We start from the raw sequence: 12,527 nt of genomic DNA on the forward strand, positions 1-12,527 counted from the left end.
AAAATTTGTCGCATGAGCATGCATTCCAGGTCTGCAGCATTCACATGCGTATGAATGGAAGTCTAAAGGGAGGAAAGTGCAGTGTGACCGGGACTTTAAGCTGTAACTCTAATTAAACGCACCTGATAAAACTAATTAAGGCTCGTTAGAAATCTACAGGTAATGTTAAAGAAGGGTGGGAACTAAACTCTGCTGCCCTGCAGTTCTCCAGTAACTTGGAGTTTGACCCCCATGGTATATAGCAGGGGTGCTTAATCCTGTTCCTGGAGATCTACGTTCCTGCAGATTTCAGTTGCTACCCATATCAAACACACCTGCCTGTAATTATCACGTGGTGTTCAGGTCCTAATTAATTGGTTTAGGTGTGTTTGATATGGATAGCAACTGAAATCTGCAGGAAGGTAGATCTCCAGGAACAGGATTAAGCACCCCTGGTATATAGCATACTTTTAAAGCAACTGCTAACATTTATCACAATCACATATCTAATAAACACACACACGCACACACACACACAAACTGCTGCAGTGAAATGTGTTACTCTCTCCTCAATGCTGACCATGCAAAAAAAAAAAAAACTGAACTGCAAAAAACAAAATAATTATTTTAAATTTTAAAGTTTTAAATAATTAAAAACTGTGTCAATTCTCAAAAACTTTAAAATAATTATAGAAAACAAAAATAAAGTTGGCAACACCGAAAAACCAAAGGATCCAATCTTTTATTGTTATAATTATCTCATGACAACAAACTTTTTTATTGTTTAAAATATAAATTCATAGATGGAAACACTGCTCTGAAAAATACTTAGCAATAAACTCACAACCTGGGACCGGACAGTGGAGCTTTTGTGTGTGGATGGCTATGTGTATCATGTTTTTGTGATTCCCTGTGATGATGTGCACATGTTATCTTACTGAGATGATGGAATTTAATTTTGGCTTAGTTGCCAGAAAGGTACACACAACTGTTAGCATCTGTACATTATGGCAGTGTGCAATATAAAATAAATACATATACTTAAACAAAAGTAATGTAAGAAGTTATACGAGGAGAGGCTAACAATGTAGCTTTCAAGTACACAGTTCAAGATAACAACAATATAACTTAAAACACAGCCTTATTTTATAAACCCTCAAAAACATTTGAACACATTTTACTTACTCATTTAAGATTCTTATTTAAGCCTAAAACATATCAGACTCAACATCTGAATTGGTAGACAGAGAATAGAGCACACTCAGCAGTAAACAAATCAAACACCTGGCTCTCTTAAAGGGCCAGCATTTTCTGAAAACTCTTTCTAACACCTTTGGTGATGCCTAAATCATTTTTTTTTTACAGTTATTTACTGCACAATCTACAGAGTAACAGTGCAGTTATACTAATTAAACACACCTGATCAAACTAAATCTAAAGGTAGTGTGTTGAAGCAGGGCTGGAACTAAATTCTACTAGGCTGTGGCTTTCCAGGAGTTTGACAACCCTGGTACATAGCATATTTTCAAAGCAACTGCCTACATTTATCACAGTTATGCACATATCGTTTAATAAAAACAATAAAAATATACAATAATATAAACTTCATCCATAGAAAAAAATAAATAAATAAATAATCTGATTCTCATGTCGTTCCAAATCTGTAGTAAAAATAATAAAAAACACAACAAAGATCATGATTTATACATTTATTTAGGAAAGCCTTTATACTGTTAATGGCACTTTTACTTGCCAGTTTTCCAGACAAATTCATTGAGTCTCTGCAAAAATGTATGTGCATGTTGTTTAAGATATATATATATTTTTTTAATAACACATTTTTACTAGTTATTTAGCAAAATACTAATATTCAGTTGAAAGTGCAATTTAAAATCTTAACTATAGGTCAAACTAGGCAATTAAATTAGATTAATTATAGAAAAAGTAAACAAAGTTATAAAAATTATTGTGACAATTTCTTTGCTCTGTGTGAATATTTTTGTGGCATTGGTTGACTCCTGATACTCAATGTTAAAAACATAAAAGGAACCAAAGAAAACACAGAGATAAAATAAATATAAAATAGCAACATAAAGCATGATAGTAGATGGGGCAGTAATGGTTGAACAGTAATTTACCATTTATTATCACAGTAAATATCTGTAATGGTACATAGAGTAAATTACTGTACTTTATTCTTTGCACTACAGAATTTCATACAAATCCTGCTCCTTTTACAGTAAAATACTGTTTCCTTTCATTACAGCTAAACACTGGCTATTTTACTGTTATTTACTACATAATCTACAGTAAGGGTTAACAGTGTAAATAATTAATGCTAACAATGGTCAATATGTTTGTTTGCAGTTAACGTTAGCTGATTCCAACTAATGGGCCTTTCCATTAAGTGTTCCTATCATAACTTCTCATTTTTCCTTCTTCAATCACTCTGCCATGTGCATTTGACACACAAAACGACGCCTCTCTCTCTCTCTCTCTCTCTCTCTCTCTCTCTCTCTCTTTCTCTCTCTCTATCTACTTAGAAACCTCAACCCCAAGGCAACTTGACTGACTCATTAACACATTTTTTCTCCTTTCATCCGAGTACCTCTCCACTCCCAGTATTTCTCCTTTCTTCTCTTTACCCTCCTTAAAGCTCTATAAAAGCATGGTATTGCCCCATTGTCATGAGTGCCAGATTGTATGGCGTTCGGCAACAGCAACGCTCAAGTGTCTCTATGGATCACAGTTACCATCCTGAATGCACCGGCCTCTACCTGTGTCCCACCACACAGCTGAACACTGGGGGACGCATGATCTCAGCACACATCAGAAGGCAAACAAGCAGAAGAAAGAGAGGAGAGTCAAAGGGGGGTTTTGGTAGATTCCTCTCCTCTGTGTTTCACCAAAAGTTTGCTTTCAGATAAAAAAAAATGAACAAAGGTTTCTTACAGCTTTTCATGTTCTTTTCATCAAGCCTTTCCTTCTATTTCAAGTTTTTTCCAGGAGCAACAGCTTCAGGAAGAAAGAGAAAGACTTTGATGTAGTTTTTTGGACTGTTAAACAAACTAAAAAATTCTGCCAATTGCAAAGTGCTTAAATATTGATATATTCCTCAATTGGATTAGTCAGAACACAATTCCCACATACCAAAATACCTCTAGCCCAGCTCTGGCCCACACAATCAGCTTTGCTTGGCCCACAGTGAATTATGGTACATGACTGGACCAAGTCTGGCTTCCAGAAAAGGGCCGAACATGGACCATTTCTGGGTCAAGTCCTAGCCAAGTTAATAACCCATAACTAAGCCTGAACAGGACCAGATATGTCGGTGTGTCACGACTCAAGATGAGCAGTTCGGAGCGGTGAAAACATGATTCGAACAAAACAGACTCAACCTCAAAAAGTACTGCACCTTTTTGAACTAATCCAGCTGCCGTAGTCCGATGCGTTGTCCCATTTTATGTGGTGTGGAGGAAAAATATTTGTTGACAATGCTTTACCAACAATTTTAAATAAAGACAGAGAGGGAAAAACATTACCTGATTAATCGTTGGTAATATTTTCGAAAAATGACGATGTTGCAGTTTGGCTAAATTAATTCACGCCTCCTCCTGAAGTGCCTTGCGATGTGCCTTCGCCATTTGCAATGCAATAAAACACTGTTTTCCAGACGCAGCCATGCTTCATTCTCGAAATGTATAGTTTGTCTAAAGTGATGTATACAAACTATTTAGTATACTATATGATCAGGGATACAATCAGCCAGCGCAGTCGTTCCTCCATAGTAAAAAGTGACATTTTGTGTCTGCCGGTTTGTTTACTTGCAGTTAATTGCGGTTAATTCTGACCAATCAAAAACAGCTTAGGAAATACGCTCAATAACATCTGACCAGTGAGTGATGTGGATTTTGTCACATGACTGCATTTTGGTTCTTTTTAATTGGTTCGGACCAAATCAATCAACGTGGTGTGAAAAAGACCCAAAAACGTCAGAAAAATGCTACAATATATTATTTGTTGCCCTTGGTCTGGATCCAATAAACCAAACCACAGATGTGAAAGTATCCTTAGACACGCACACTAACTTTGCAAAGTCTTTTTTTTTTTTTTTTTTTTTTTGCTGTAGTGGACAATTCTGAACTCTTTTTTTCTTTGTTTCCCTGCCTATCTCAGATTTGCTGCCTGCCATGACCTCTCGTCTGTTTATTGATTTAACATTTTTGTTTCTCATTGGATTTTCTGCTTTTCTGGTATTTCTGTTACCCTGTCCTTTACACTACATGTATATTAAATTATTTGTTTTTGGATCCGCTGTCATACCCTAAACATTAAATTTTCTGAGGCGAAACCATGACCAGCCTGGGTGAATGTTCATTTTCAATAATTCAGTCTTTCATCAATTGTTACATGCATGACCCTCTGAAATGAAAGCGATTGCGCATTTTGGCAGTAAAGTTGGTTCTGTAATCAGTAGTAAATCACCAGCAGCTGCTTGTAGATGGAGTAGTGTTTACGACAAAGCCATATTTTTTACTGGAGAGCTATGCGCAAAAAATTGTAGACGATTTAATCTGCACAATATGGAAATCGAAGATACTTATTCTGTGATCGACAGCGCTGCATTGCTGCTACATTTAAAAGGATGTGGAAATACTACATTTATTAACATGTTTTCACTTCAAGCTCACCTTATAGCTTAAGTGTCTGAAACAAATCATTATGTAAGATGATTCCTTAGTCACGTGTTTATTAGACAAATCGTACCAATAACAGTTCTGCATGAGAGCTCCCTCGGCCTTCAGAGGGAATTTACTACATTGTAAAAAATGTAATGACAAAAAATATTTTTATGTTGTTTTAACCTATTTTAATAATTGAATTAGGTTTCAACTAAATTTTTAGGTTATACAGAGTATAATTTAAAAGTTTACCAAAGTTTATCTAATAGTTTAGTCAGTTTGATGGAGTATTATTTTTTTATTATTATTATAACCTTTATTTTACCAGGAAAAACACATTGAGATTAAAAATCTCTTGTACAAGAGCGTCCTGGCCAAGATTAAGCTGGATTTATACTTTTGCCTGGCGCTGCATCGCACACCTCCACTGACTGCATGCGCACCTCACGAAACGGACGAGGCTTTTATACTTGACACGTTCACCATTGTGATATTCTTTAAAACGACAGGGGGCAGTCAAATAAAACCCACGATAAAGACAGACGAATAAACAGAGAAGTAGAAAGTTTCTGGAACTACGTCATATTAATATCATTCAAGATTTTTAAACTGATTATTTTTTATAGTTTTTAGAAATTGTTTTAATGATTATAGGGATTTTTATAATCATCCAAGATTTTTTAAATCAAACTTTGATGCATCACTTGCTTTTGTTAATTTCTCGGACAGTTTTACCTTTTAAAGTTTATTAAAATATTAATAACAAGAGAACATGGGTTGCTCTACAAATATATTTTTTATTATGGCAAAAAATAAAAGCAAAAAAAAGCACACTTACTAAAAAACAGATTTTTTTTTTTTTTTTTTTTTTAGATTTAGCCCTCTCCACAATTCACACATTACTGTCTGGCTAGTTTCTGCCCTATACTTATGGTAAAAAGGGAATAATGATGGAACATTCCTGACCATTATCTCCAATAAAGCCTAGAAAAACAGGGCATCAGTATATTGTAAACCGATGGGTTCAGATATTCCTTCCCAGTTATCAAAAAAAATTATTTGTTCCTTAATTATAGTTTTGTAACTATTAAATTGTTTTTAATTTAAACTTGTAATATACACATCAGGGTAAAACTTGACTGGAAAAACATTGTTTCTGTAATTGTGTACCTGGGTCTCCACTTTTGCCATGGCCTCTTTTGGCTTTAACAAACTTATGTCTCAGGGTTTTCCAAACCTTTTAACAAAAACTTTCCTCCTTTCCCACGGATGTTGCAAAAATGCCAAAAATGGTCATCTGGTTATCTCTATGATCACGGATCATAAAGATCTCTGTACAGTCCTACTGTTTCAGACAAAATCTCTTCAAAGTGGTTCATATTCAACTCAAGTCAAAAGCAGCGTCACGTGAACTGAACGGTGAGCCAAAATCATGTTGCATGCACCCAAATCGAAACTCTGCGATGACATCACATTCGCAGTGAGCACTTAATCGAACTAGCGGACGCGTCAAGTATAAACCAGGCTTCAGGCAGTATACATGTCACATGGGTCTAACAACAAACAAAAAACAATTAACAGTTAACATGAATCACACTGACAAACTATTCAAAACATCTATAAACTTGTATAAAATTCATTTATACTCTTTTCAAAGCATTTAGGGAAATCAATTCTTTAAACTGCAACTTTGTTTGTAAATTATTCCAAGCAAAAGGGGCTGCATATTTTTTTACCATCTCAGTCCGCACATTAGGAACAGACAGTAAATAAATATCCTAGAACGAAGGCCATAGCTAAGGACAGTTTTTTTTTTTACAAAAGTAATTCTGGAGATATGATTTTAGTAAACCCAGTATAAATTTGTAAACAAAGATATGCCAATGCTTGAGCCTACTAATGGACAAAGCAGTCCGACCTACCATAGTGTACAACACATAATGATGGGTAAGGGATTTAAAATTTGTTATAAATCTTAGTAGACCGTGGTACACAGTGTCCAATGAATGTAGACTTTGAGATGAAGCATGCATACAGATAACATCACCCTAGTCCAATATCGACATAAATATTGCATCAACCAGCTTTTTAGCATCAAAAGAAAGGCAGTTCTTAATTCTAAAATAGAAGGCTGAAATCACTATTAATATTTTTTATCAACTGCTGAATATGTGAACTAAAAGAAAAGTGCATCATCAATTAAAATTGAAATATATATGAACGAGGACACCAATTCAATCTCTGTTATTTGAAAATAACATAAATAAAAAGAAGCCCCAGCACTGAACCCTGTGGAATTCCTTTAGTTTCGTTCAAAGTACTGGAAACAAGCCCATCTACTTGAACACACTGATTTCGATTTGTGAGATAATTTTTTACCAACCAATAACATTGTCACGATCTCCAGGGATCTAGCCCATGCAGATCACAGGAGAACTACAAATCTGCCAGCAAAAGAACTACAAGATCCAGTCATGCACCACTCACACACCTGGCCTAGATCCTGTCTGATTGCAAACACTTACACCCTTTGTCTTGCTGAACAGTTTTGTGAACAATACGATGCATTTTCCTTGCCTTGTTTTGCCGTGTTTTTGACTCTCGCCTTGTTTTGTTTGTTTTCGTTGCCTGCTGCCTGACTGTACAGACTATCTCCTGTGTATTTGACTACGATTCTGGATTTGCCATACATCTGTTTGCCACTGTGTTGACCATTGCTTGCCTGACCATCTCTGTATAATAAGCCCTGCATTTGGATCCCTGTTGTCAGCAGCACTTCACATTACAAACATGATGTAAGACGACTAAAGTTGAGTTGACTTGAGACGACTACAAAAGTGAATTTGATTCAACTAAAAAATTAAAGGCAGCAAGAAATTCGTTTACTGACTAGTGATCACAGAGATGTGCTTCTATTTCGATTTCTTTTCGATTAGTCCATAATTTCAACCAACTCTAAATTAAGTCTTTATTTATTAACAAGCAACTACAACTGTCTGCGAACACCACTTTCTCACTCACATGATCCGCGAACAGTTCAAAGGCCTTTAAAATTAAACTCAGACAGTCAGTAAGCAGCAAATGTGACAGGAACTAAATAAGAGCATCTCCTCATGGGCTGTCTGGGTCCTTCAAGACTGTTACCGTACTTTCATTACAGCCTCACCAAAAATAACACTCCCACCGCTGTGCCTCCAACACCTCCACATTCTCTCCGGCTTTATCAATCCTCTCAGACACAGAGACTCCGGCTGAGTCCTGCTGACATCCCCTACAGCTGGACAGCAACACTAAATGATAAAGTAACACATGGAGCACTGTAAATACAATGAGGAGATGGTGTTAAATATATGGATAATTCTCAAACAAGACTGTGACACTTTGGTGAAACAGCTCCTCTAACTGCAAAATCACTTTCATAGCTATGTTTTTTCAAGTTGTGAATGTATTTTATGCACAAAATTATAATTAATAAATAAACTCTTAATAAACTCATCATCATGTTATCTTGCATTTGGAGGTGGCGCATGATGTTTGGGGAAACAATTGTGTAGGTCAGTTTTACTGTACAGATGGTTATACAAAATATTTATGACAAAAAACTTTTGTTCGGGTATTTGCAGAATTACTAGAATAATATTTAAGATAATGTGAGATGAGATTAATTAACTGGTTGGTCTACAATAGAACATCCAATTGCATCAAATGTCAAAATCACACATTCAAGCTTGTGTCTCAATAACATTTTGATAGCATTACAAAAGATTTTATTGATTTACACCATATTGATATAGTTGACAATGAAAACGTTTGTCTTTGCAGTTTTTGGACAACAGTGTTACTAAAACTAACTTACACTCACACAGATTAGTTAAAGCTACTAAAAACATGCATGAATCACTATACATCTGACAATTTTATTTGTAGATTTAAATCATAATTCAATCTTGAAGGGCTGCAAATAAACTTTTGTTAATGGGATTTTAAAGAACCATTTTTAAAAATAATTCCATTTTCATTGTCATTGTCTACGTAAATTACAAAAGCACAGTTCAGTCTATGCCTTCTAAATCTTTACCCTATGAAGTGACAGCTTACAAGGGATTAGGGCACAAGGATGAGCTATTCCAAATGGAACGCAATGTGTGATACCAAACAACTTCCCTGCGCAAAAAATCATGGGGGATGAAAATTCTTCACCCTATGAGCCCTTTGAGGTGGCTAGATCTGAGTGCTTCTCTTTGAAATGACACTTCAATATGGCAACTATGATTGTTACTCATTGCAGGGTGATACACTCTATTTGGAACACACTTCATATGTGTGCAGACACCTAGTTATTCTTTAAAAAAAGTGATTTTGCTTATTAGCCTGGCATGCAAAATAGTTTTTAGTTAACCAAAATCAGTTAAACTTAAACTCTATCTTTAAACTCTACCCCTCTAATGAGAACCAGTTATATACAGTTAGAATTATTATGCCCCCTAAATTATTATTCCCCAGTATATTTTTTCCGTATTTTTTTGTTTAAGGGAAAGAAGATTTTTTCAACACATTTTTAAACATGATAGTTTTGATACCTAATATCTAATGTCTGATTTCCTTATTTTTGCCATGATGACAGTAAATAATATTTTACTAGATATTTTTTAAGATACTAGTATTCAGCTTAGAGCAATTTAAAGCCTTAACTAGGTTAATTAGGTTAACTAGGCAAGTTAGAGTAATTAGGCAAGACATTGTATAACTGTAGTAGTTTTGTAGAAAACGGAAAAAATATAGCTTAATGAGGCCAATAATATTGACCCTAAAACTTTTTTATTGTAAAACTACTTTTATTCAAGCCAAACTATACTACAAATGAGACTTTCTCCATGAGAAAAATATTATAGAAAATTGTCACAATCACAAACCTCTAACCACCAGAGGTCGCTGCAAAACATTCACTCTCATGGAACTACAAATCTGCTTGTAAATGGACAACATATTCAGTCATGCCACACACACACCTGCTTCCTCATTTAGACTGATTACAATTTCACCACCTGAGGATTGTCAAAGACTGATTACACACACTGTTTAAGCAGCACACACACTCATTCACATTGCCGAGTCTTGTTATCTGCCACAGTGACATTACAACCCGTTTCCTTTGTCTGCCTTTGCTGTGTTTTGATCCTTGCCTTGTTTATGTATTTAATTCTGTTTGCTGCCTGCCTCTGACCATCTGCCTGTTAATTTGACTTCGACTCTGGTTTGCCTTCATACATCTGTTTGCACCTGTGTTGACCATTGCTTGCCTGACCACTGAATAAACCTGCACGTGGATCCACACCTCTGTTTTCAGTGTCACTCCACTTGTTACAGAAATACTGTGAAAAAATCACTGCTCTGTTAAACATCATTTGGGAAATATTTTAAAAAGAAAAAAAAAATCAGAACGGCTAATAAGTTTGACTGCAAAGGTAGTTGCTGTATTAACTCATAAGAATGTCTAAAAGTATGAGGTAGAGTTTGCTTGTATATTTTATTAAATGCAATCTCATATTTGTAAACACGGCCAACTAAAACTCGCTCAAATATATCCAATGGCAAATTCCCAGATTGCAAAACCCTGGACCGGAGGATAAAATGGTTGAGAAAATGGAATGTAAAGGTCAGTATACTTGACTGAGCAGATTTTGTTTCTCATATCCAAAAGGTGTGTCTAATTCATCAAAGAGAAAGTCAGATGCATATATTTGGTTAATGCTATTATAAAGATGAGAGAACCAGCGTTAACTCAATGAGTGTAGAACTGTCACTCACTAATCCAATAACCGTGGCCCCTCTGTAACCTGCTGACCTCTTGTTTGCCTTTTTACATGTCTGTAAATTTGTTTTAGCCTTAATAAGACAGACCTAGGAAATAAGCCAATAGATTAACTGGCTGCCTGAGGGGGGTAATAATAACATGGTCTGGAGACCTTTGAGAAAGTTCTCCCATCTAGCTTCCAAAACAACATCGATAGACTAGACGCAAGTTTTGGTGAAAATTATTCATGGGTCAGGCACAAAGACATTTGGTGAATGATTAAACTTGGCCATACACATCTAAATGCAAAGAAAGAGTTCCTGTCTACATATTGTACAGTACATAACACACCTGAATGAAACAAAAAGTATAACTGAATGTATATATGCAATCAAAATCATGATGCCAGTCACATCAGCAAATATGAACAAAGCAAAATAAATCATAATAATAAAAGGAAAAATATGTAGGGAAAGGCACACATTTGTCTACTTTAATGTTTTGTTTAACATTTTTACAAATTATTACAAAATGAGTCAAATAGTTATTCATTGTAATTCAGTGTAACAATTATTTATGTGAAAGTAAAACAACATACTTGATTTGACCTCTTACAGCCCACTTATATGTAAAGAAGCCCACATGTAAAGAAAACATTTCATAAATAATCAAACCCAGTGGCATTTGAAATGACAATTAATTAGTATTTTGGGTCAACATCACTGTGATCCTTATTGGTACTGCTATTACAGGCCCATAGCCAGATTCTGACATAGTCCAGAATTTGGCCTCAATATGAGCTCATATGAGTCCCATTCGTGATAGTATGCCATCACAAATTGCGAAAATAACTGATAACTGAGGCTTTAGATAAACTTTAGGACACATTCATTTACTTACAGATTACAGTTTTATATTTGTTTTTGGTTGGTTTTAAATAAGTTTTAACAGATGCCTAATAGTTTTTATGGCGTATGACATTTTAAAGTGTAAGTATTTTTTCATACTTCTTTATTCAAAATTTTTACTTAAAAATTCTAATCTCATTACATTTTTTTATATATAAAACTGTAATAGCAGTTTAAACGCACATTTCTACATAACAATTTTGTGGTAAAATAGTATGGTAAGCACGTTGACAAAATTGTAGGAAATATTTTTGTTTTTGCAGTTTTTTGTTTTGTTATTAACATGTCATGATTCTTGTTCTATACAATATATGATTATACAATACAATGACAAGATTGCTTTGGCATATACAACATTGTAAAAATGGATAACATTTTAATGTGAGCACTTAAATTTAACGAAAGTAGCCTAATTAAAACTAAACAAATAAACAAAAGAAATGAAAGCAGTGGAAGGCAATGCATTTGAATACATTGTACATTGAGCATGTTACCGGCTGTGCCTGAGGAAAATAAACTGTACAACATTGAAGACTAAATAACAATACTATACAAAAACATTGTCAGCTGGGCTTTATAACAGCACAATGCAATGCAAAACAGCATAATATTTAAAAGTACAATAATTACTTACCACAGATGGACAGCAACAGAAGCGCGCGCATGGCTGTATGGTGATGAATCTTCAACTGCCGCGCGCCTCTAAAATATGAAAATTACCAATCAGCTGTCACACAACTCCGGCTTTTCACATGAAACTACTGGACAACGTGCACTTCACAAAAACTCAAGTAAATATAGGAAAACAACACAAACGTACGTGGTACGTGCATATTTGTACTCGAAGCGCGTACTCACATGTTTACAGTAATAATGTCGATGGTCAGCCTGTTCTTTTAGTCATACAGACAGTTTGAGCGCTATCTCAGTCAGACGGACTTTCTGGAGTCCTGTTGCAGCTGTGTGGAAAAGTCTGATAGAAATCACGTGCTGGATTTCACAGTTTACAAAACAACGCTACATCCCTGCACAGCCCTCAAAAAATTTCAGAGTCCGTCAAAAATAAATCCACTTCTTGTTTTCCGTAGCGCCAGTACATGAACGCGCATAGTCGAACGGGAATGCGTGCGCTTCTGCAAACGGATTTAAAAGGACTCGAGTAAT

The 12,527-nt window shown here is 35.2% G+C and overlaps 1 protein-coding gene across 5 annotated transcripts in view; it reads right to left on the reverse strand.

Annotated features, from left to right (window-relative positions):
- The window catches only part of lamb2 (laminin, beta 2 (laminin S)), a 79,391-nt gene extending 67,091 nt beyond the window's left edge, over positions 1–12,300 (reverse strand). For 2 of the 5 annotated variants that reach the window (XM_073938122.1, XM_005162046.5), the window contains exons 1-2: positions 12,184–12,278; positions 11,998–12,065 (exon numbers count right to left, since the gene is read on the reverse strand). In XM_073938122.1, the coding sequence (XP_073794223.1) occupies positions 11,998–12,028 (31 nt within the window). In that variant the 5' untranslated portion in view covers positions 12,029–12,065; positions 12,184–12,278. 5 annotated transcript variants of the gene reach the window in all.
- Between the last annotated feature and the right edge of the window lie 227 nt (positions 12,301–12,527).

Source organism: Danio rerio, chromosome 23 (genome assembly GCF_049306965.1).
Source record: "Danio rerio strain Tuebingen ecotype United States chromosome 23, GRCz12tu, whole genome shotgun sequence".
Taxonomy (NCBI): domain Eukaryota; kingdom Metazoa; phylum Chordata; class Actinopteri; order Cypriniformes; family Danionidae; genus Danio; species Danio rerio.